The 25,482-nt window shown below is 31.9% G+C and overlaps 1 protein-coding gene across 1 annotated transcript; it reads left to right on the top strand.

The window, feature by feature from the left end:
- The first annotated feature begins 99 nt into the window (after positions 1-99).
- On the top strand, positions 100-25,377 carry LOC127729120 (E3 ubiquitin-protein ligase RNF113A-like). The gene is made up of 10 exons (XM_052236777.1): positions 100-207; positions 9,737-9,825; positions 12,634-12,735; positions 14,583-14,690; positions 15,850-15,959; positions 16,304-16,410; positions 21,323-21,412; positions 22,011-22,104; positions 22,981-23,087; positions 25,021-25,377. Exons 1-10 carry the CDS (start codon positions 111-113, stop codon positions 25,122-25,124), a joined length of 1,008 nt encoding a protein of 335 aa, XP_052092737.1. The 5' UTR covers positions 100-110; the 3' UTR covers positions 25,125-25,377.
- Positions 25,378-25,482: the final 105 nt, after the last annotated feature.

A 25,482-nucleotide genomic window follows, 5' to 3' on the forward strand; every position in this document is an offset into this window, starting at 1 on the left:
AAATAGATGAAATATTTGTTACGCGTAATATTATTGGACACTGAAGTTTTCTTTCATTTTTTGGCCAATCAGAGAGTTCGTTCTTTCTGTGCATCGGAAAGCAGTCCAAAATGTCGGACGATGGATCTTCACAAAAATCCTGCGTATTTTTTAAGAAAAGCAGGAAAAATCAGACCACTAGAAAGCGAAAAACATCAGACTCTGATGGTATAACATAATTTGTTTAATACTTTATCATAATATTGGGAAAATATTTTAAAATTCTGAGATCAGACAGGCAAAACACCAACGTAATTTTTAATTTTGACGTATTTCCGACGTCCATGTACATAATTTAAAGCCCTATAGATGTTAATATTGTATTGTGAAATAATAAAATTACAAATTTTAGACGTCTTTGTAGCATGTATCTAAGTAAAGCATGTTCTTTAATGTTCTTTGTGATTGTTAGAGATTTTCTTTTGAGTTTTGACAGTAACAGTTAAAAGTTGAATAAACTTTTGTTATTTTGGATTGATGGTTTATATTCACCTATCTTTCAGTGGATCTAGATTGATTTGGTTTAGAATTAATGTCATACTACTTGGTCTGTATCTCTAAGATGTTATGAATCTTGATTCTCTTTTCTGAATGCTATAGAGTTAGTACTGTAAATAAATTTTATAAGGGTCAGCTGTGCTTGCATAATCATGTATTTTATGACATGTACATGTATGGTGCAGTTGGGTGTATCCGTGTACCTAAGACTTTTGGCTCCACTTTGGTAATCTCATAAAGCCAATAATCGGATAATATTGTGTGAACAAATTCATGACATACTTTAATATCATGAGATCTTCTTTATGCATGGTTTCACCGTTAAGATTTTATGTAATGTGTGTCCACAATTAGGGAAACCATGCATGCCTTCTAAAAATAGCTAATTTTGTTTACAGGAAAGATTTTATACACGAAATATAGTTCAGTTTGAACCAAACAGACTGCCAAGGATGTGGAGCAAAATTTATTTCATTTTGATAAGAAATTGACTTAAATTGAAACCAAATTCATCTAATGATGTATTTTTTTTTTTAATGGAAAATGGCTAAATATGATTAATCATGGGATTGCAATTATAAATTTATGCTTGAACTTATCAATTTTAATCTTTTTTGTCCTTTCGGAAGACTAAAACAATTACAAGAACGATTGTATTTGTGTAACATTGCGGATATGACGAAATCAGGTAATGTGAGATATCAAGGGCACAGGGGATTCCACTGTATATTGTTTTCCCCAATGTAAATCACTATTAATGCTCACTCGAAGTGATTATTTACCATCAAAGTTTACAAAAAGAAATTAAAAAACAATGTACATGTACCAAGCATGCCAAGTACATACATGTACATTGTACTTAATGAAATAAAAAAAAAAACAGTTTACATGCGTAAGTGCATCAGAGAAACTGAAAATGTTTTAAAACTTCCCAGCAAATACTCCAATGTATTTGAAAGTAATTGAAAAAGTAATTCATAGTTACAATTAACATGGCAAAAAATTGTAATTCATTACTTTCAATTACAGGTTACATGTATTAAACATATGCTCAATTACACAATCATGACATTCATTTTTTGACATTATAGCACTTTAAATTATTTTCAAATTTATAATTAATTACATGCAATAACAATTACATTTTTAATTGCCCAAGGTTTGCTCACTGCCAGGTTTTTTCTTATTGATATTAAGAATACCAGTTCTATGCATTTCAAGGTGTACATAAATTATGTGTTGTTTTTAGTCCCCTACTGACGAAGTCTAAGGGGACTTTAGGTTTGCACTCCGTCTGTCTGTCCGTCTGTCCATCTGTGAGTCCGGCAAATCAGCTTTCCACACTTTTTTTCTTCGTTCTTGAAGATATTGATTTGATATTTGGTATATAGTTTTATCATGACTAGTTATAGATCAAGTTCGAATTTTGTTTCGGTCTGATGATTTAGTCCAGAGTTATGGACCATATCTAATGTTAGAGTACTATGTTAAACCATATTTCTGTACAAAGGGAGATAACTCATTTTTAAAGGACATTCTTTGTTAAATTATTTGAAGAATTTTTTGGCAGGTTTGTTTGCTATTTAGTATAAACTAATTTTCTGAATGCTATAGATATAAAAAAAATTATGATGAGAAATCCTTTAATTAGATAATAATCTATTTTTAGTAATGTATATATTTCAATACATTACATTGTGTAGATAAAAGTTGTTGACATTTTATTATAGATAAGTTACAAATCTATATTAGTTTGTGACGAATGAAAGAAAAAATATTTGGAACTAATAATTATATTTGATTATAATTTGAAAATAGATATACACTGTATTACATCATATCTAATTTTAGAGAACTATTAATCATATCTAATGTTTTTTTTCACTCGTATAAACAGTTTTCCACAGTCATGCTTGAGATATTGACATGATATTTACTTTTTGTTTACACCATGACAAGTTATAGCACAAGTTAGCTTTTTGTTCCAGTAAAATGAATTTTTACCCGGTAGGGGACTATGTATTGCCATGCAATACTCTCAGAATGCTTGTTTTATTTGCGACTTATGGTCATCATGTTGCATTTGAAAGGTTTGAAATGTATTCCTCAAGTTTAAGCCTTAGGCAATGTTAGGTGTCTATGTCTTTCTGGAGCTCCAAGCAGGCTTGGCTGTTGTTTATTTTTCAAAAGAACACAGTCGTCTGCAAATAGTATGATCTCCGATGTTACATGATCAGCTGTGTCGTTATTATGGACCAGGAACAGGATTGGACAGAGAATTATTACCCGAGTGACTCCTGAAAGAACTGTTGAATCATCAGGTTTACTCCCATTTACAACTACAAGTTGTGACTTGTTTCAGTTGTTTTATGCTTTTCAGTAGCTCATGTGACACTGTTGCTTTAATTTGTACAATTAATCAAATTTTAACCCAAAGATTTGCAATTTTTAGTTAACATTTTTTCGTTGGCTACTACAGTCAGGGATATAACTCTATAGGGTTATTACAGAAAAATAACATACATTTGTTATTGTCGACTAAAAAATCAAAGAACTGTGATAACATATGTATGTTACATGTTTCAAAGGGACAATATACATCATTAGTTTAGTTAAAATGTATAAAAGTTCTATTGATATTACTTTTGTCTATATGTATACTTAACTATTGAAAGATATAACAGTTCATAGTTTGCCAATTTTGCATAGTACACCTATATGTTATTACAGAAAAAATATGCCTGTAATAACTAAAGGGTGTTATCACAGCTTCTCTATATCACTTCAAAGCATTTGCTCAGACATACATCATGCTTAATTACAATGTATTTTAATTTATTGTAAGAAATAATGACCAGAGCATGTAATGAGGTTCTGCGCAAGTTTCTCAGTAATTCCCAAGTGTCTTATATAATAAGTTACATTCCTTTAATAACTAAGCCTTGTTATTACAGCTAAGTTTATCCCTTAATAGCCTCGTCTCATTGATTTACCATGGTTAATCAAAAATGAATTAATTTAATTAAAAAATTAGTTTCTGCGCAAAGTCTCAAGAGTTCCCTAGAGCCCACTATAAATGAAATAATTTTACAAATAACAAACATATGTTATTACAGATTTAGAAAATTTAAGGAATAAAGAGTAGACAACTCATGAAAGTATCTGTAATAACACACGCAAGTTATTTTCTGTAATAACCCTATAGAGTTATATCTCTGACTGTACTACAAAATGCATTTACCTTCAAATCAACAGTTGACATGTCATGATCTGTCATAACTAAGGAGTGAGCCGCCATATTGATTTGCTGAAATCCATAAATGTTGGATCAATTCAATAGAATCGAAAGGGAGACAATAAAATTGAGAATGGAAATGGTTAATGTGTCAAAGAGACAACAACCCGACCATAGAACAGACAACAGCAGAAGGTCACCAACAGGTCTTCAATGCAGCGAGAAATTCCCGCACCCTGAGGCGTCCTTCAGCTGGCCCCTAAACAAATATATATACTAGTTCAGTGATAATGAACGCCATACTAAACTCCAAATTGTACACAAGAAACTAAAATTAAAAATAATACAAGACTAACAAAGGCTAGAGGCTCCTGACTTGGGACAGGCACAAAAATGCGGCGGGGTTAAACATGTTTATGAGATCTCAGCCCTCCCCCTATACCTCTAGCCAATGTAGAAAAGTAAACGCATAACAATACGCACATTATAATTCAGTTCAAGAGAAGTCCGAGTCTGATGTCAGAAGATGTAACCAAAGAAAATAAACAAAATGACAATAATACATAAATAACAACAGACTACTAGCAGTTAACTGACATGCCAGCTCCAGACTTCAATTAAACTGATTGAAAGATTATGTCTTCATCATATGAATATCAGGCACAATCCTTCCCGTTAGGGGTTTAGTATCATACCATCATAACATATATGAGAAGAATAATAACCCGTGTCATGCCAACAACTGGTTTTTAAATAAATGTGTTTAGTGCCGATGCAAAGACCCTATAAGTGAATCAATATTACTGCCAAAATATGCAATCTTTAATGACCTGACAACAGTATCGTAACTATATCCCTTCTTAATAAGTCTATTTAAAGGTTTTGTTAGCTTCAGAGGTGAATACTGACATTTTTGTGCTTTATAAAGAATATTTCCATGAAAAATTGGATGTGAAATACCTGAACGTATAAGAAGTCTGCATGTTGAGCTATATTTACGAATGATGTCCTTATACCGATGATAAAATTTAGTAAATGTTTTGACTAGTTTGTGATATCGAAAACTCTGGTGTAATAATTTTTCAGTAATACATAAATTTCTCTCGTTAAAATCTAAAACATTGTTACATACACGAGCGAATCGTACAAGTTGAGATATATAAACACCGTAAGATGGTGACAAGGGAACGTCACCATCTAAAAATGGATAATTAACGATAGGAAATGAAAAATCATCTCTTTTATCATATATTTTAGTATTAAGCTTTCCATTAATGATATAGATATCAAGATCGAGGAAAGGGCAGTGGTCATTGTTAGTATTAGCTTTATTTAAAGTAAGTTCAACAGGATAAATTTCTTTAGTATACATACTGAAGTCGTCATTATTGAGAGCCAAAATATCATCCAAATATCTAAAAGTATTATTAAATTTGTGTATCAGATGTTGTTTCGATGGGTCTTTGCTGATTTTTAGGCAGTTAAGCTGCCTTATGCGAGCACCCTAGATTTGTGTTCTACCCAATAAATGCTGAAATACGTGCCAATGTTATTATCTAGCTGGATATAATGTTATTTATAACTAATTGAATAGTTTTTTCATACTTTTAATTCTGGATTACAAAAATATGACCAGAAAAAACCTTAAATGATCGTCGAACCACCCAAAAGTTTTGAAGTTGCACATAGGAAGTAGAGCACATTAGGAATCCTTATGTAGTTTATTATCCCCTGTGCTTTTGGCTAAGATGTCAAAAAACAATTGTATGAAATATTTAATCGCCGAAAATCTTTAAAGACAAGTAGTTTAGATTTCCCAAATGGCAAAAGTCGTAGGAATATTGTTTGTCGTCAATACGTGGTACAACTACGTCAGTAGTCTATTAATAAGTTCAACTGTTCATGCTGTTGGCGGCAATTTCAAATTAGAAGACGAAATTTTCGTATCATTTCAATTTGGAGGCAGGGGTTCAAATTAGCGGTGGTCCGAGGTCCGCGACCTTCCACTTTTGCAATCGGACTCTCGACTTGGTTACTAGCTACGCCCGACGGACCTTTCACTTGAAAGAAATTAAAAATAACTTTGCAAACCTTTTTACCAAAGTCTCTAAATAAACGATCTCAAAACGTATTTTCATCTTTATTATTCATAACAGCGATGTTCATTTTGTTCAACCGCTAGCTTTATACAGATAATCGCCGACAAGTAATGTGTAAATTCGAGTAAAATCGTATCTGACTGACAAAAACAACATCGAAAAACAATGGATGCCGTGTAGACAATTACAATATCGGGTCCGATTCCGGAAGCGGATAAGGGTAATTCCTGGTTTTGGAGATCAACTACAAAAAAAAAATTTCAGGCAGGTGACAAAATACATCTATGCATGGTAAATAAATATAAACACTAGAAATGGAAACCAAAAGATATATGTAAAAGAAAGAAAAAGCAAAAAATATTTGATACAGAAACTCAAAATTACTTTCTGACAAATTTTAATGTCCAAATCCCTGAATACAATGTGACAGCTGGGAACAGTATATCTAACAATATATATGTTCCTGGTGACAGTATAAATCTTCTTTATCAGTGATAAATGTTGATAATGCATGTAAGATGCTTTTAAAGTGTAAACATATTACTGCAATTTTTTTCTCAATTTTGAAGGGTCAGTTAAAATAGCTGGAAGTTTCTTACTTTGTTTTCACAAATAGTGCAACTAGATTATATGATACCTGAATGTAAGCAAATCATATGATATATAGGTGGAATCTTTTGGGTCACTCTACCCCCTCCTGTTTGATAACTTTGAAACGGATGAGATCCCCACTCCTAAACCATATATATTCATGTATGGGACTATATAACTAATCAAATGAAATATAGGGGGAAGTCCCTAGGGTTACCCCACCCCTCCTGTTTGAGAACTTGGAAACAGTCGAGATCCCCACCCCTAAACCATATATATTCATGTATGGGACAATATAACTAATCAAATGAAATACAGGGGAGTCCCTGGGGTCACCCCAACCCTCCTGTTTGGGAACTTTGAAATGGTCGAGATCCCCACCCCTAAACCAAATATATTCATGTATGGGACAATATAATAAATCAAATGAAATATAGAGGGAGTCCCTGCGGTCACCCCACCCCTCCTGTTTGAGAATTTGGAAACGGTCAAGATCCCAAGACAAGACAAGACAATTTATTTAAACTTAAGCACACGTATGGTCCTACAAGAGGATAACAATTATACATTAACAATTACATATATACTTATACATTTACAAGCAAGACACACAATAAATAAATAAGTGATATCATACAATAAAATTGAAATAAACCATATTTGGTTGATTTGTTTGCAAAATTCTTAATTGCAACGTGGATATGAAGTTATTGTAACATGCTTTGTATTATGAAAATATTTTTTCAATATGTCTTAGAAACATGCACACTTTTGTTAGCAGTGGCACGTTACAGTGTGATAATAGACCAGTAAGTTTCAATTGGGAAGGATTTTGTGTGTAATATGTAGGTATATACCTTTCTCTTAAAGACATAATTTGTTCATTGGAGCATACAAAAAAATAATGATCCCATAAACCATACATATTCATGTATGTGACAATATAACAAATGAAATGAAATATAGGGGGAGAACTTGGAAACGGTCGAGATCCCCACCCCTTAACCATATATATTCATGTATGGGACAATATAACAAATCATATGAAATATAGGTTGAGTGCTTGGGGCCACTCTACCCCTTCCTGTTTGAGAATTTGAAAACGGTCGAGATCCCCACCCTAAACCATATATATTCATGTATGGGACAATATAACAAATCAAATGAAATATAGGGCAGCTCCTATGGTCACTGTAAACCATCCTGTTTGAGAACTTGGAAACAGTCGAGATCCTCACCCCGAAACCATATATATTCATGTATGGGACTATATAACAAATCAAATGAAATATAGGGGAGTCCCTGCAGTCACCCCACCCCTCCTGTTTGAGAACTTGGAAGCAGTCGAGATCCCGACCTCTAAATTAAACCATATATATTCATGTATGGGACAGCAGAACTTATCAAATGAAATATTGTCCTGTTTGATAACTTGGAAACAGATGAGATCCCCACCCCTAAACCATATATACTCATGTATTTGGCAATATAACAAATCAAATGAAATATAGGGGAAGTCACTGGGGTCACCCCACCCCCTCCTGTTTGAAAACTTGATAACGGCCGAGATCCCCACCCCTAAACCATATATATATTCATGTATGGGACAACATAAAAAATCAAATGAAATATAGGGGTAGTCCCTAAGGTCACCCCATCCCCTCTTGTGTGTGTTTTAAGAACTTGTAAAAGTTTGAGATACCAACTCCTAAACCATATTCATTCCTGTTCGTGATTTCAAACAGATTTGAATGACATACAAGGTCAATCTCATAGGCATCACATATGCATATCACTTTACTAGACCTAATCAATGTGTACTAGACTTTGCCCAATGTCAGGCGACCATGGGAATGAATAATTATGGGAGCTTTGTTTGGGAGACTTCGTAACAGCATTCTGTTACAATTATTTCTTGTTTATTATAAAATTTTATTGATGCAAAAAATGAGTAGGTTTAAAGACTTTACCTTAATTATATTTTGAATAATTTCTGGTTCTATAAAAAATTTCATTTTAATATGGCTCATTTTAAAGAAAACATATCTTTCAAGCCCAAGAATGTTTGACCAACTTTATTATAATCACCTGTCATTTTATTCCAAACTTAGACATCATGGACTTGGGGTGAAGGCGGGGGTTATTTACATTTACTATGGGCAGGTCAGTCAGACCTCACCTTTGATCCCCGTAGTAGTAAACATTTGTCTGATTTGTGTCTCATAACTTTTGCACTGTAGAACACAAACTCAGTTTTCTTTCCAGGGAAGCAAGTCCATGCATACTATTACAAGCTCGTACTAAGTCAACTTGAACTACTAACAGTCAACTAATACCAACGTTAACTATCAACTAGAACAACTGCAATCATTTCGAACTTGTACCACTGCAGACACATGACCATTAAAAATATACTTGATATATGCGTTGCTTTGGAAAACCTTGATAAAATATGAATTATTTGCCTTAATAATTAATTCATTAAATGAACGTAAATGCACAATATATGAATGTTTAATGTTTGTTCTTTTAAATCTTAAAAAAAATGAAGCAACATAGCCACAGTTTTCATAATTATGTTTGCCTTGGTTTTTGGTTAACTGCCTACAGCGCTTACAGTGCTTTGATTGTCATAAATTGTAACTCATAGCAATACAAAAAAAGGTCCGCAATAAGTGGTGCACAGTAATACCTACCTCAAAAACTCCATTTTGATGAAATATTTCCAAATTTGAAGCCTACAACTAATGGAATATTTAACCTTCAATTTGAGAGTTTTCATTTATATCATTATGTGGTCATATCTTGCCATATAGTGCACTAAGATCATTCGTGAAATTTCACAGAAGTTTATTTCATTTAAATTTAATACAATATTTTAAGCTCTATTAATGCATAATTTCTTTTTGTTATATAGAATAAAATTTCTGTGATATTTGTTTTCAATTTCAGTTTTCTTGGAACCCCATGCCCAGGATTCTATATACGCATGTGTATAGCACATGAATAGATTATAGGGAAATCCACAGTGTTTAGTACATTTGTTGCGAAAGTAGTTTCGGTAACATGGTCTATGGAAGTGTAAACCAAGGGGGAAAATTCTAACACACCAATCACATTCAAGTATTTGTAGATATGCAAATCCTAAAGACTTATTGTTCAAAATCCTTCATGTAAAACAGGATATAAATATTTTCCATTTCAGATGACAATACTGGATACAGATTATAAAACATTGTTATTATGCTTTACATGTAATATTTTTTTATTTCAGAAGATAAGAAGGACAGTAGTAGTGATGATGGTAATGTTGTTGTGAAGAAAGGAAAGAAAGAAAGACACATAAATCCATTAAAACAATCTGTACGTATTACATTGACAACACATAAATCCATTAAATAAATCTGTATGTATTACATTGACAACACACAATCCATTAAAACAATCTGTACGTATTACATTGACAACAAATAAATCCATTAAAACAATCTGTACGTATTACATTGACGACACATAAATCCATTAAAAAAATCTGTACATATTACATTGACAACACATAAATCCATTACAACAATCTACATAAATTACATTCACAACACACAAACCCATTACAACAATCTGTAAGTATTACATTGACAACACATAAATCCATTACAACAATCTGTACGTATTACATTGACAACACATAAATCCATTAAAAAAATCTGTACGTATTACATTGACAACACATAAATCCATTAAAACAAACTGTACGTATTACATTGACACCACATAAATCCATTAAAAAAATCTGTACGTATTACATTGACAACACATAAATCCATTAAAACAAACTGTACGTATTACATTGACACCACATAAATCCATTAAAAAAATCTGTACGTATTACATTGACAACACATAAATCCATTAAAACAAACTGCACGTATTACATTGACAACACATAAATTCTATCCATTAAAACAATCTGTTCCTATTACATTGACAACACATAAATCCATTAAAACAATCTGTATGTATAACATTGACAACACATAAATCCATTAAAACAATCTGTATGTATTACATTGACAACACATAAATCCATTAAAAACAATCTGTAGGTATTACATTGACAACACATAAATCCATTAAAACAAACTGCACGTATTACATTGACAACACATAAATCCATTAAAACAATCTGTACGTATTACATTGACAACACATAAATCCATTAAAACAAACTGCACGTATTACATTGACAACACATAAATCCATTAAAACAATCTGTAGGTATTACATTGACAACACATAAATCCATTAAAACAAACTGCACGTATTACATTGACAACACACAAATCCATTAAAACAATCTGTACGTATTACATTGACAACACATAAATCCATTAAAACAATCTGTACGTATTACATTGACACCACATAAATCCATTAAAAAAATCTGTACGTATTACATTGCAACACATAAATCCATTAAAACAAACTGCACGTATTACATTGACAACACATAAATTCTATCCATTAAAACAATCTGTTCCTATTACATTGACAACACATAAATCCATTAAAACAATCTGTATGTATAACATTGACAACACATAAATCCATTAAAACAATCTGTATGTATTACATTGACAACACATAAATCCATTAAAAACAATCTGTAGGTATTACATTGACAACACATAAATCCATTAAAACAAACTGCACGTATTACATTGACAACACATAAATCAATTAAAACAATCTGTACGTATTACATTGACAACACATAAATCCATTAAAACAATCTGTACATATTACATTGACAACACATAAATCCATTAAAACAATCTGTATGTATTACATTGACAACACATAAATCCATTAAAAACAATCTGTACGTATTACATTGACAACACATAAATCCATTAAAACAAACTGCATGTATTACATTGACAACACATAAATCCATTAAAACAATCTGTACGTATTACATTGACAACACATAAATCCATTAAAACAATCTGTATGTATTACATTGACAACACATAAATCCATTAAAACAATCTGTATGTATTACATTGACAACAAATAAATCCATTAAAACAATCTGTATGTATTACATTGACAACACATAAATCCATTAAAAACAATCTGTACGTATTACATTGACAACACATAAATCCATTAAAACAATCTGTACATATCACATTGACAACACATAAATCCATTAAAACAATCTGTACGTATCACATTGACAACACATAAATCCATTAAAACAATCTGTACGTATTACATTGACAACACATAAATCCATTAAAACAATCTGTACGTATTACATTGACAACACATAAATCCATTAAAACAAACTGCACGTATTACATTGACAACACATAAATCTATTAAAACAATCTGTACGTATTACATTGACAACACATAAATCCATTAAAACAATCTGTACGTATTACATTGACAACACATAAATCCATTAAAACAATCTGTACGTATTACATTGACAACACATAAATCCATTAAAACAATCTGTACGTATTACATTGACAACACATAAATCCATTAAAAACAATCTGTACGTATTACATTGACAACACATAAATCCATTAAAACAATCTGTACGTATCACATTGACAACACATAAATCCATTACAACAATCTGTACGTTTTACATTGACAACACATGTTTATGGAATAACTTTCATCAAGTATGTTTGAGAAACAAAATGATGAAAACCCAAAATACAAACTACTCAAAAACAAAAAAAAAAACAGAAAGGGGTTCATCAAAACAGACAGCAGCCAGAATTATTTTAGGGCAACTTAACGAAATGGACTTATACTTAAAAACCTTAGTTTTAATACGATTCAATAATATATAGACAGGAAAGTTATAGACAAATCTACTCATACAGAAGCATTAGCTACTGGGCTTGAAATCATTAGTTTAATTCTTAAATAGATACAGTATTAACATACAAATGTATATCTTTTTTTCAAGATTTATTGCAGATGAATGGTAAGAAGACCTGATTTAACTTTTGATTTAGTTAACAAGATTAAATGTTAAGTGATTTCAAGTGATTTGTACTTTAATGTTTTTGTTAACTACAATTTTATACTAAAAAAATAAACTTTTTGTTACTAATAATGACAATTGTTATATCTTTTTTATAGACCAGAAAAATAGTTCGAGATAATGTTGATTATTCCAGTGAAAGTGATAAAGAAGAAAAAGAGTCCAAAATGTCTCTTAGCTACAAATCATCGCGTACTGGGGTAAGTACAGTGAAAACTGAACCAACTTTTTATATTAAATACATTTCTTTTTAAAAATTGATTTTTAAAAGAGATGTTTTCTTCCCTGGTAGTATACAAAATGAATGTAAAATTGAGAATGGAAATGGGGAATGTGTCAAAGAGACAACAACCCGACCAAAGAGCAGAAAACAGCCCAAGGCCACCAGTGGATCTTCAACACAGCGAGATAATCCCGCACCCGGAGGCGGGCTTCAGCTGTAGCATTATTAATCATGGATTACTGTCTATAATTAGTTCATTGATAGATAAAATTAAAGAATTTTGCTGTTTCCCTTCATAATCATGATATTGGAAGAATTTTACCCATGCCCATCCATCTGCCATTCAAGAAATCAAACAGTTATACATACTTCTTTCATTATGCCTTATGCCTGCAGATATAAGATATAAACTTGTGTATAATGATGACTTAATGATTGAGTTTACATTTCTTTCCAATTGACTAACATTTTGTAGCCTTATCATCTATTTTTCTTTTTTTTTAAATTTTTGTCAATGCATTAGAATAAGCAGTTTTGTAGTTCCGTAATCGGGTGGAATCAGTTGATTTAAGGTTGTCTTACTGTTATCTGGTGAAAATATAGCTTACAAAAAGTTTGGATCATCACACAAACTGTACTTAATGTGAGACTACTGAAATCTACTCCCAAATAACTTTTCCTCCTGAAATAGTTGAATCTATGGTGTATAGGAGGCAACTCTTGATATTTATCTCATTATAGACATAGGAAAGATATCGCTTTGAAAGAATAAAACTGTCGCATTGGAACACACAAAAAGAAATATTTAAGAAAACTCTGATGTTTTCACAACATTGTCTGTAAACATTAAAGCTATGTTTAAACAAGTTACAGTGTGTGTAAAATGCCAACTTATAAGATAAAGTTTAGAGGCAAATCTTAACTTGGTGATATGTATTAATATATTTTCATTGAGTTTAAATATTACCTTTTTCATTTTATAATTACCGGTAGTCCTTGTCACAACTGTATGTCTGTACGGTAAAACATTGATAAAACAACTAGTGCTGAGAAAATTTGACAATTTAGAATTTGTCCGTCACTGGTAACAAAAATTCTAAAATATAATTAGTCCCCTTTTGCAGCCAAGTGATAATTGTAAAGGCGAGGCCATGAAAATTCTTGTCCAGACTTATTTGTTATATAAAATTAAGGAGATGAGGTATGATTGCCAATGAGACAACTATCCACCAAAGTTCAAATAAAGTGGATGTAAGCAATTATAGGCAACCATACGTCCTTCAACAAAGAGAAAAACCCATACCGTATAGTCGGCTATAAAAGGCCCTGACTTAAAAAATATGAAACAATTCAATTAAGAAAACTAACAGTCTACAGTAATTAATAACAAAACAAGTAACGAAAAACATATATGACAGACATGAACCAACGACAACCACTGAACTACAGGCTCCTGACTTTGGACAGGCACATAAAGAATGTGGCGGGGTTAAACATGTTTGTGAGTGCTCAACCCTCCGCTAACCTGGGACAGTGGTGTAACAGCACAGCATAAAGAACAAACTGTAAGAATTGGTTGAATAAGGCTTAACTCATCAGATCGATACAAAGCAGAAAAACATCATTATGTCTGCTGATCTTGAGCCGATTTTTTGGTACATATATGCATGATTAAAGATTTTGTTTATATTTTGTTCTTGTTGACCAACTTTTTGTGATAAGACAAAAAAATGTGGTAGGGTCTTGTCACATTGACCCATCTAGTTACTTATGTATATAACTTGTTTTGTTATAAAATAATTGATTTACATTATGTTTTTGTAGAAAAGTGAGGGTCCAGGAGACATGGGTGCTACAGCCACGGTTGAAATAGACACTGATTTGAGTGTTGATGCCCAAGCCATTTTTGAAAGATCCCAACAGCTCAGTAAAGTATGTTATTTTATAAACTATATTAGCTTCAGACTACATAATATAGAGATAGGAATTTGAAACAAATTTCACAATATTTAGTAACAAAGTATGGGAATTAAACACAGTTTTGTTACTGAAACATTCAAGGCACACAGTGAATGTACTTTGATCACATGTTGATAATTTGACTGTCATCCAAAAAAAGAAAGTTTTATAAACAGTCATTCTAAAAATTACCATTGAAAAAAATTGAGATTTGAAATTTTCCTCCTTCCATATGGTGACAACTATTACTATATTTGATATTCAATCTGATTACAGAATTTATGTTACTATTATTTTACCTTAAATTTTTAATAACAGTCAATAGCAAACACAGATTATAGTTAGATGAGTGAGATCTCTTTGGAAAAATGTTTCACCTTTTAAATTTGATATGAATCATAGCTATAGAATAGACTAATAAATCAGCAATTTGTTAATGGACATAACTACTGTAGAAACATTAATTTTCGTGTGGTTAAAATTTCGTGGTTATGTCTCTTTATAAGATTTCATGGGGATTTAATTTCGTGGTTTCCAGTAAATGGAAGTGATATTATATGTAGGTTAAATTTTCGTGGGGGTTTTAATTTCGTGGATATATTCTTTCCACGAAATAAACGAAATTAAATCCTCCACGAAAATTTCTGCTTTTACAGTATTTCTAGAAGGTCTTGTGGTAGCTTGCTGGCCTCAAGTGTGGCAGGTCATGGGTTTGAACCCAGGCCGTGTCTTACCAAAAATTTGAAAATAGTATTTGGTATTGTTTATTCTCCTCTAAGCACTCTGCATATAGGAGTAAGGGCAAAGACTGGTCGTCTCACAGTCTGAACAATGTGTGCGATTAGGGTGACATGTCTTTCTGTTGACTATTACCTTGTGAACTAACATGTCAAAAATCAGCTTGACCACCTGGTAGAAAGCAGGGTAAATTTTTATATCACACCAACATGTTATTGGATGATAAGCATGTGATATTTGCCACTGCATTCTGATCAGCAATCCACCATAATCATATCTATCCACATTACCTTCATTTCTTTACCTTAGTTTTGTAGGAGATTAAATAGGACTGTAAATAACATGAATTAACCACAAAACAGTCTTATTTTACTATAACTTTGTTATTTTATAGGAACTGAATGATAAAGAAGATGATAAGATATACAGAGGAATTAACAACTATGCCAAATATATTGAGAAAAAAGACACAGCACAAGGGAATGCTTCTAGTGGCCATGTCAGGTAAAACTTACTCCTAGTGGCCATGTCAGGTAAAACTAACTCCTAGTGGCCATGTCAGGAGAAACTGACTTCTAGTGGCCATGTCAGGTAAAACTAACTCCTAGTGGCCATGTCAGGTTTTACTAACTACTAGTGGCCATGTCAGGTAAAACAATCAACTAGTGGTCATGTATTCAAACTCTATTTGTTATAGAGAAATGGGCCCCAGCTAACATAAGGGCCACATCACAAATAGATCATGAACAATAAATATGTCAAGATTTTAAAGAAACAGGTTACTGTAGTCATGGAGGTATGTACAGTAGTTGATGTATCATTTCATATTTGGATTCATCTCATTGTAGGAAAGGACCAATAAGAGCCCCTGCCCACTTAAGGGCCACAGTGAGATGGGACTACCAACCAGATATATGTAAAGATTATAAAGAAACAGGGTTTTGTGGGTTTGGAGGTAAGGTCTGCATGCTTTGTTGTCATATAAAATGGGGGTTTACCAGGGTAAATATATAGCTCAGTAAAAGGTATTAAAATCGAAATGTTTCAGGTAAAACTAATAAAACTAAGGTTAAGTCATTATCCATCTGTTTCATTCGGTCATTTTTATGCCTTTGCTGTAGCGGAGGGGGCATTAAGCTTTACCCTTGTCCATACGTCTGTACATCCTGAAATTGGTTTCTGTTCTCTAACTTTAGTTTTCTAGTGTTATGCCCTTTACAAATGGAAAAATTGCTGAATTTTTCGTTTCTATTCTCTAACTTAAGTTTGCCTCAACCAAATATTATAAAACTTATACACAAAGCTTATTACCACAAAACGCAGATCAAGTATGAATTTGGGTAGTGTCACTTTTACCGATTTCGTGTTATGTCCCTTTATAACGTTATATGCAAGCGGGGGCACCATCTGTGTCCCATGAACACAATCCCCATTTATTTTTACCTACATTTTGCATTTCAATGACTACATTAGGTTTCACAACCAAGACACTTCTCAGTTACTAAGAAATTACAATCATACAACTTTGTTGGAGGCTGCATCGTAGAGAGTATTATAACAACTTCAAACGAAAAGGTCACTCTGACCTTCAAATTATGCCTCATAGAAATTTAGTGAGTTTTATGTCTAAGTACAGATCATAAAACCTACTATAACATAAAATGGTGAAAGGTTGCATCTTTGTAAGTATAGCAGCCTTCCACAAGAACCATGTCACTGTGACCTTTTTTTCACACTTTATTAAAAATTCTGTTTTATTTTATGTCTGAGTTCTGATTTCCTATAGTTAATGTCCTATACTACTTTAACTGGATGTAAGGATGCATCCTAGGTAGTATAGAGCCACATACAAAACGGTAGCTCATTGGATTTTTCATTTCTTAACTAGATAATAGCTATAAATGTCTGAGTGTAGATTTCAAATACTAGATGACATTTAGTCTAAGTGAGTCAACAGATGTTTCTAGGTTAGTCTTAAAGTGTTAGTTTAGAAGTTTGTCACTATGGTTCACATTTTATGCTTCATAGCTTTATATTAAGTTTTTATACGACCGCAAAAATTGAAAATTTTTTGGTCGTATATTGGTATGACGTTGGCGTCGTCGTCGTCGTCGTCGTCCGGCGTCGTCCGAAGACACATTGGTTTTCGCACTCTAACTTTAGTTTAAGTGGATGGATCTCCATGAAATTTTACCATAAGGTTCAATACCATGAAAGGAAGGTTGGGATTGATTTTGGGGGTTATGGTACCAACAGTTAAGGAATTAGGGGCCAAAAAGGGGCCAACAATAAGCATTTTTGTAACTTCCAGACAATAACTTGTGTGTTAGTGTATGGATCTCTCTGACATTGTACCACAAGGTTCCATATCACAAAGGGAAGGCTGTAATTGATTTTGGGGGTAATTGCCTCAAAATGTTAGGAATTAGGGGCCAAAAAAGGGGCAAAAAACAAGCATTTTTCTAGTTTCATGACAATAACTTGTGTGTAAGTGTTTGGATATTTCTGAAATTGTACTACAAGGTTCCATATCACAAAGGGAAAGCTGGAATTGAGTTTGGGGGTAATTGCCCGAAACGTTTAGGAATTGGGGGCCAAAAAGGGGCCAAAAATAAGCATTTTTCTAGTTTCCAGACAATAACTTGTGTTCAAGTGTATGGATCTCTCTGAAATTGTACTGCAAGGTACCATACCACAAAGGGAAGGCTGAGATTGAGTTTGGGGGTGATGAATCATAAGGGGGTTCAAAAAATTTTGGGGGGGATTTTTTTTTTTTCTTTTTTTTTTCTTTTTTTCCTTTTTTTTTTCTTTTAAAATTTTCCATTTTTAGTTGGTTATTTCTGATTTATATTTAAAAGCAAATAATAATGATATGGTAGGAGATACACACCAAACAGGATGTGTAAATTATTATATAATAAGTATTGTGCAATAGCAAGAAATTTTCAATTGCACAGTATTGCACAATAGCAAGAAATCTTCAATTGCACAGTATTGCGCAATAGCAAGAAATCTTCAATTGCACAGTATTGCGCAATAGCAAGAAATATCCAATAGCACAATATTGCGCAATAGCAAGAAATTGTCAATTGTACAGTATTGCGCAATAGTAAGAAATAATCAATTGCACAGTATTGTGCAAAAGAAGATACTTCGTATAAATTGCTTATTTCTTGATCAATTTCAATGGGGTTTTATTCTTGAATTCTTGGGGTTCTTTAATATGCTGAATCTAACCGTGTATTAAGTTTTTGGACTTTGGGCCCCGTTTTTAAATTGGTCCACATTGAGGTCCAAAGGGTCCAAAATTTAACTTTGTTTGATTTCATCAAAAATTGAATTATTGGGGTTCTTTGATATGCCGAATCTAACCGTGTATTTAGATTCTTAATTTTTGGTTCTGTTTTCAAATTGGTCTACATAAAGGTCCAAAGGGTCCAAAATTAAACTTAGTTTGATTTCAACAAAAATTGAATATATGGGGTTCTTTGATATGCTGAATCTAACCATGTATTTAGATTTTTGATTATGGGCCCAGTTTTCAAGTTGGTCCAAATCGGGGTCCAAAATTAAACTTTGTTTGATTTCAACAAAAATTGAATATATGGGGTTCTTTGATATGCTAAATCTAACCATGTATTTAGATTTTTGATTATGGGCCCAGTTTTCAAGTTGGTCCAAATCGGGGTCCAAAATTAAACTTTGTTTGATTTCAACAAAAATTGAATATATGGGGTTCTTTGATATGCTGAATCTAACCATGTATTTAGATTTTTGATTGTTGGGCCCCGTTATCAACTTTGTCCACATTGAGATCAAAAGGGTCCAAAATTAAACTTTGTTTGATTTCATCAAAAATTGAATATATGGGGTTCTTTGATATGCTGAATCTAACCATGTATTTAGATTTTTGATTATGGGCCCAGTTTTCAAGTTGGTCCAAATCGGGGTCCAAAATTAAACTTTGTTTGATTTCAACAAAAATTGAATATATGGGGTTCTTTGATATGCTGAATCTAACCATGTATTTAGATTTTTGATTATGGGCCCAGTTTTCAAGTTGGTCCAAATCGGGGTCCAAAATTAAACTTTGTTTGATTTCAACAAAAATTGAATATATGGGGTTCTGTAATATGCTGAATCTAACCGTGTATTAAGTTTTTGGATTTTGGGCCCCGTTTTTAAATTGGTCCACATTGAAGTCCAAAGGGTCCAAAATTTAACTTTGTTTGATTTCATCAAAAATTGAATTATTGGGGTTCTTTGATATGCCGAATCTAACCGTGTATTAAGATTCTTAATTTTTGGTTCCGTTTTCAAATTGGTCTACATAAAGGTCCAAAGGGTCCAAAATTAAACTTAGTTTGATTTTAACAAAAATTGAATTTTTAGGGTTCTTTGATATGCTGAATCTAAACATGTATTTAGATTTTTGATTATGGGCCCAGTTTTCAAGTTGGTCCAAATCGGGGTCCAAAATTAAACTTTGTTTGATTTCAACAAAAATTGAATATATGGGGTTCTTTGATATGCTGAATCTAACCATGTATTTAGATTTTTGATTTTTGGGCCCTGTTATCATTTTTGTCCACATTGAGATCAAAAGGGTCCAAAATTAAACTTTTGTTTGATTTCATCAAAAATTGAATTCTTGGGGTTCTTTGATATGCTGAATCTAACCATGTATTTAGATTTTGGATATTGGACCATAATAGGTGAATGTCCAATTTAAAATTTTTAAGTTCTTAGACCACATTCATTCTGTGTCAGAAACCTATGCTGTGTCAAATATTTAATCACAATCCAAATTCAGAGCTGTATCAAGCTTGAATGTTGTGTCCATACTTGCCCCAACTGTTCAGGGTTCGACCTCTGCGGTCGTATCAAGCTGCGCCCTGAGGAGCATTTTATTACATTTGAGATGATTTCACAAAAAGTATTCCGGTTTACCTGCTGAAGGTAGATGGTTCTCTCCAGGCACTGTGGCTCCCTCCATCTACCACGATATAGTAAATAGTGTTGAAAGTGTCGTTAAACACCAGCAATAGATCCTTTAATAGAAATGTATGATATCAATTCAAATGTGTGCAGCACATGTTTTCAGACTAACATTTATCAGACACGCTCAGGACAAAGAACATTTAAAAGCATCAAAGTAAAAAAGGACCATATCAAAACAACCATTATTGTCAAAGGTTAAATTTGCTGGAGGAAATGACACAGCCTAAGATTTAGTACCATTTACAGATTTACAGTTAAAATGTATCACACCACAGTACACAAGCAGTCTCACAAATGCAGTGGTAGTAATACAAATGCACGATAAGGATAATAATCTATGAAAAGTATGGCACATAAAAAATTTAGAATTCATTGTTTAATGTCGAAATTTTTGTTTCATTTGAAAGTCAATTTAGTAATATTCATATTTAAGAAATTAAAATACTAACAAATATATGACCTTTTTGATCAATACATATCAGTATGAATATTAATAATGGGATATGAAATTCCAAACAAATCATAAAGGACAATTGCAACTACTGGAGCAGGGACTGATTATCATAAAGAAAGTTCTTAGTTTACCATCGATCAGTCTGTGGTGAGGTTTGTTTTGCTCAGGATTAAGGAATCAAATATATTTTAGTTACTTCGTTTATTTAAACAGCAATAGAAATAAATGACAAATAAACGTCAAAGGATAGGAATAGCTATGAAAATTATGCTGTCAAACATTAAGACTAGGAAGGAATAAGCCACAACATTTCACAATAGATTTATGTTTTGGAAATTAACTTTTTTGTTGTGAAGTCTGTATATATTGCTATAAATATACATATGTTTGTTACCAATAAATATATTTTCAGACAGTTGTAAGTTCCTCCATGACAGAAGTGATTATAAACATGGCTGGCAGTTAGAAAGAGAAATGGATGAAGGAAGATATGGAGCGAGAGGTAAGAAAAGAAATATCTGATACTGAAATACAGTAAAATTCCTCATAACTATATTTAATGTCCAATATTTTAGGGATATAAATTTTTTTTTATGTAGAATATTTGTGTTTAAGGGATAAGACATTCTGAAGGATTTTATCATTTTATGGACATAAACATTTTATTGATATGGAATATTTAAGATGTTTGTTTGTTTTTGTTTATTTTTATATGGGGACGGTCCTGAAAAGCTTGAATTATTTCTGTTTTAGAGGATATAGACTAGCTATGATTATCTTAGGCATGTAAAAGATGTGGAATATATCTGTTTTGTTATACAGGGTAGCTTTCAAGATATTTGATATTTCGTTCGATTTTGATTGAAATTTATAAATGCACAAAATGTTTATGATAGGTATAGGATGTCTGTATCTTGAACTTGCAAATGAGATGTGACTTTTGCTCCATCTTGAAGGCCTCAATGTCCCTTTGCCCAGGGATTTGTCAATCAGTGTAGATATTTTGTGTCATTAATTGAATACACCATATCATTTTGTTTCCATTTCTATATTTGAATAACGGATGTATTTAATACAGTGTACATACATTTATTTTTCAGATGCCACAAATTATGAAATCAGTTCTGATGAGGAAGATTTACCTTTCAAATGTTTTATTTGTAGAGAATTTTTCACAAATCCTATAAAAACAAAGTAAGTTTCAAGAAAATATTAGAGAAATAATAGTTGTAAGAATGACCTTAGCATTTGATTTTATGAGGATATACTTTCTAAAAATATATTTTTTTGTTTTTAATTCTGGGATTAAGATAGACAATGATAGACATTATGTAAATATTCATCTAATACAATACTGATTTCAATTCATCTATTTTCTAGAGGTACACTTGAGAGTAAAATGTCAAATAGCCAAATACTATATAAAGCTTAAGCTCACATGTTGAAAATCTAAACTTTATCTATCTTGAAGTGAAGGATATAACTCTCTCTCAACAGAGGGAGAATCTGCATCTATAAAATCTAAACTTTATCTATCTTGAGCTGAAGGATATCATAACTCTCTCTCAACAGAAGGAGAATCTGCATCTATAAAATCTAAACTTTATCTGTCTTGAGGTGAAGGATAGCATAACTGTCTCCCAACAGAAGATCTGTATCTATAACATCTAAACTTTATCTATCTTGAGCTGAAGGATATCATAACTCTCTCTCAACAGAAGGAGAATCTGCATCTATAACATCTAAACTTTATCTATCTTGAACTGAAGGATATCATAACTCTCTCTCAACAGAAGAAGAATCTGTATCTATAAAATCCAAATGTTCTAAAATTTCTATTCACTTCTTTCCTATATGTCCATGTTACAGTACATCAAAGACATCTTCTTAAAGTTTAATATCACTGGAAAACAGTTTTGAAACCTTTATGTATAATATATACAAGTGCGTGACAACACTATGTAAAGTCTAGTAGATTCAAGTTTCACAGAAACCCATATAGAGATATAATCTGTATTTTTTGTTTGACATTTCATATATTTCAACTCAAATGATCATTTTCTATTACAGGTGTCAACATTATTTTTGTGAAAAATGTGCATTATCTCACTATAAGAAGTCAAAGAGATGTTTTGTGTGTAATGAGCAGACAAATGGAGTGTTTAATCCAGCAAAAGGTAAACACTTTAATGATATAGTTTTAAGTTTAAGATTGTTGCATTTATGTCAAAAATATTACAAAACTTACATAATTACAAGCAACATCAAGATTTTAGATTTGACATAATGTTGAATTCATGCATAAAACATCTCTCATTTTTTTCCTTTGAATCTGTTTTTAACTGTTTGGCTTGTCAAAACATTACTCTTTATAACATGACAAAAGAGGATGCAACTATTTTAGTGACTGTGTTGTCATTCTACTTTGTAAAATTTGAAGAAAGGGGAATTCTGTTTTACCCTAAATTTGTGTGGTTCGTTGTTTTTTATAAATTTCGGATTTACCGTTTCCGAGTTTTGGGGTTTTATTCATTAAAAAAGGGGGGATTTTCCAGTTTGTGGACAATAACTCAAAAACAATTTCACCAATTTGCAAGAAACTTTGGTGAATTGTTTATTTCTATTGACATGAGCTCCCGTTTGATTTTTATAAATTTTAGACCATACGTTTCCGATTTATGGGGTTTTATTCATTACAAAAAGGGGGATTTTCCAGTTTTGGGACAATAACTCAAAAATGCTTTCAGCATTTTTTATGAAACTTTGGTGAATTGTTTATATCTATTCAGTATTGATGTAAGCTCCCTTTAGAATTTTATAAATTTTACATTTTACATTTCCGAGTTATGGGGTTTTATTCATTAAAATTGGTGGGATTTTCCAGTTTTTGGACAATAACTCAAAAACAATTTCACCAATTTGCAAGAAACTTTGGTGAATTGTTTATTTCTATCGACATGAGCTCCCTCTTGATTTTTTTTAATTTTAGACTATACGTTTACGATTAATGGGGTTTTATTCATTACAAAAAGGGGGATTTTCCAGTTTTTGGACATGTAAGCTCCCTTTTGATTTTTATAAATTTAAGATTTTACGTTTCCGAGTTATAAGATTTTATTCATAAAAAAAGGGTTGATTTTCAAGTTTTTGGACAATATCCTTAAAGTGCTTAGAGCAGTTTTCATTAAACTTTGATGACTGATTTATATCTATTAAGATAACCTCCCTTTAGTTTTTTATAAATTTCTGATATAATATTGAGAAGTTATTGTTTGTCTATAGTCTGACAACAGATTTACTAAGTATTGCGCAACAGCACAGTGTATTGCACAACAGCAAGAAATCTTTAATTGAATATAAATTCAATTCATATAACCAATTTCAAGTTCTTTGACTACATTTATTCAGAAACCTATAATATGTAAATTTTTTAATTACAATCCAAAATCAGACCTGTATCAAGCTTGAATATTGTGTCCATTTTTGCCCCAACTGTTCAGGGTTGGACCTCTGCGGGCGTATCCAGCTGCGCTCAGCGAAGCAGTTTATTGATTAAGCTGTAGTCCAATCAACTTGAAACTTAGTACACATGTTCCCTATGATATGATCTTTCTAATTTTAATGCCAAATTAGAATTTTGACCCCAATTTCACGGTCCACTGAACATAGAAAATGATAGTGTGAGTGGGGCATCCCTGTACTATGGACACATTCTTGTTATTGATTTATTCTTGATTTTAGTATGTTGTTGAAATACTTAAGGCATTTATTCCAAAATTTTTGGACTGACATATGACAGCTTTTGAATAGAATATTAAATATTAGAATTATTTTCAAAAAATATTTTTAAAACTAAGCTTGTCATTTGGGCCTATATATATTTTTTTTTTATCTCTCGACTTAAACATGATATTTAGTATGTGGTGAATAACCACAAGATTAAGCGTTGCACTCTGTTGTGACTGACATCAGGCCTTGACTTATGACTATTGATGATTGTTGTTCTTGTTCACTTTATACAGCTATGTCTTCAAATTAAAATCAAAGGGTTGTATTTGTTTTAGTTCATTAACATAATTTTTATATGACATTTTATTATATTTTTTGCAGATTTAATGTCCAAAATTGAAAAAATTAAAGCAAAGAAGGCTGGATATGACTCAGATGAAAATAAACACAGTGATGCAACAAACAGTGACAGTGATAATGGTTGACCAATCACAATTCAGATAACAATGACAATTGTTGACCAATCAAAAACATCTTCACAGTGAATTTTATGACATATTCAAATCGCTTTTAACAAAGTGCTTTGTAAGGTTGCATAAATGTTCATATATTGTAAATGGATTGCATCATGGTAAAATTAGCTGTTAATATTAAGATTTGTTTGGCCTCAATGAGGCAATTATGTATGTAACATGTTATAGCCCAATCACTTTTTTTAATAAATATGATTTTGTTAAAGATTTTTTTTAATTGTGATATGTAGTGCAGAATCTTTACATATAATGTTGAAATTGCAATGATAGCGATACAAATTGACATGAATTGGATGCAATATCTGATTAC

This window comes from Mytilus californianus, unplaced genomic scaffold (genome assembly GCF_021869535.1).
Source record: "Mytilus californianus isolate M0D057914Y unplaced genomic scaffold, xbMytCali1.0.p SCAF_2, whole genome shotgun sequence".
In the NCBI taxonomy this organism is placed as follows: domain Eukaryota; kingdom Metazoa; phylum Mollusca; class Bivalvia; order Mytilida; family Mytilidae; genus Mytilus; species Mytilus californianus.

Excerpts from the sequence above, each read along its gene's own strand:
- LOC127729120 (XM_052236777.1), top strand. The coding sequence starts at position 111 with ATGTCGGACGATGGATCTTCACAAAAATCCTGCGTATTTTTTAAGAAA. Across the intron at positions 14,691-15,849 it reads GATCCCAACAGCTCAGTAAA|GAACTGAATGATAAAGAAGA; the intron begins GTATGTTATTTT and ends GTTATTTTATAG. Across the intron at positions 22,105-22,980 it reads ACAAATCCTATAAAAACAAA|GTGTCAACATTATTTTTGTG; the intron begins GTAAGTTTCAAG and ends TTTCTATTACAG.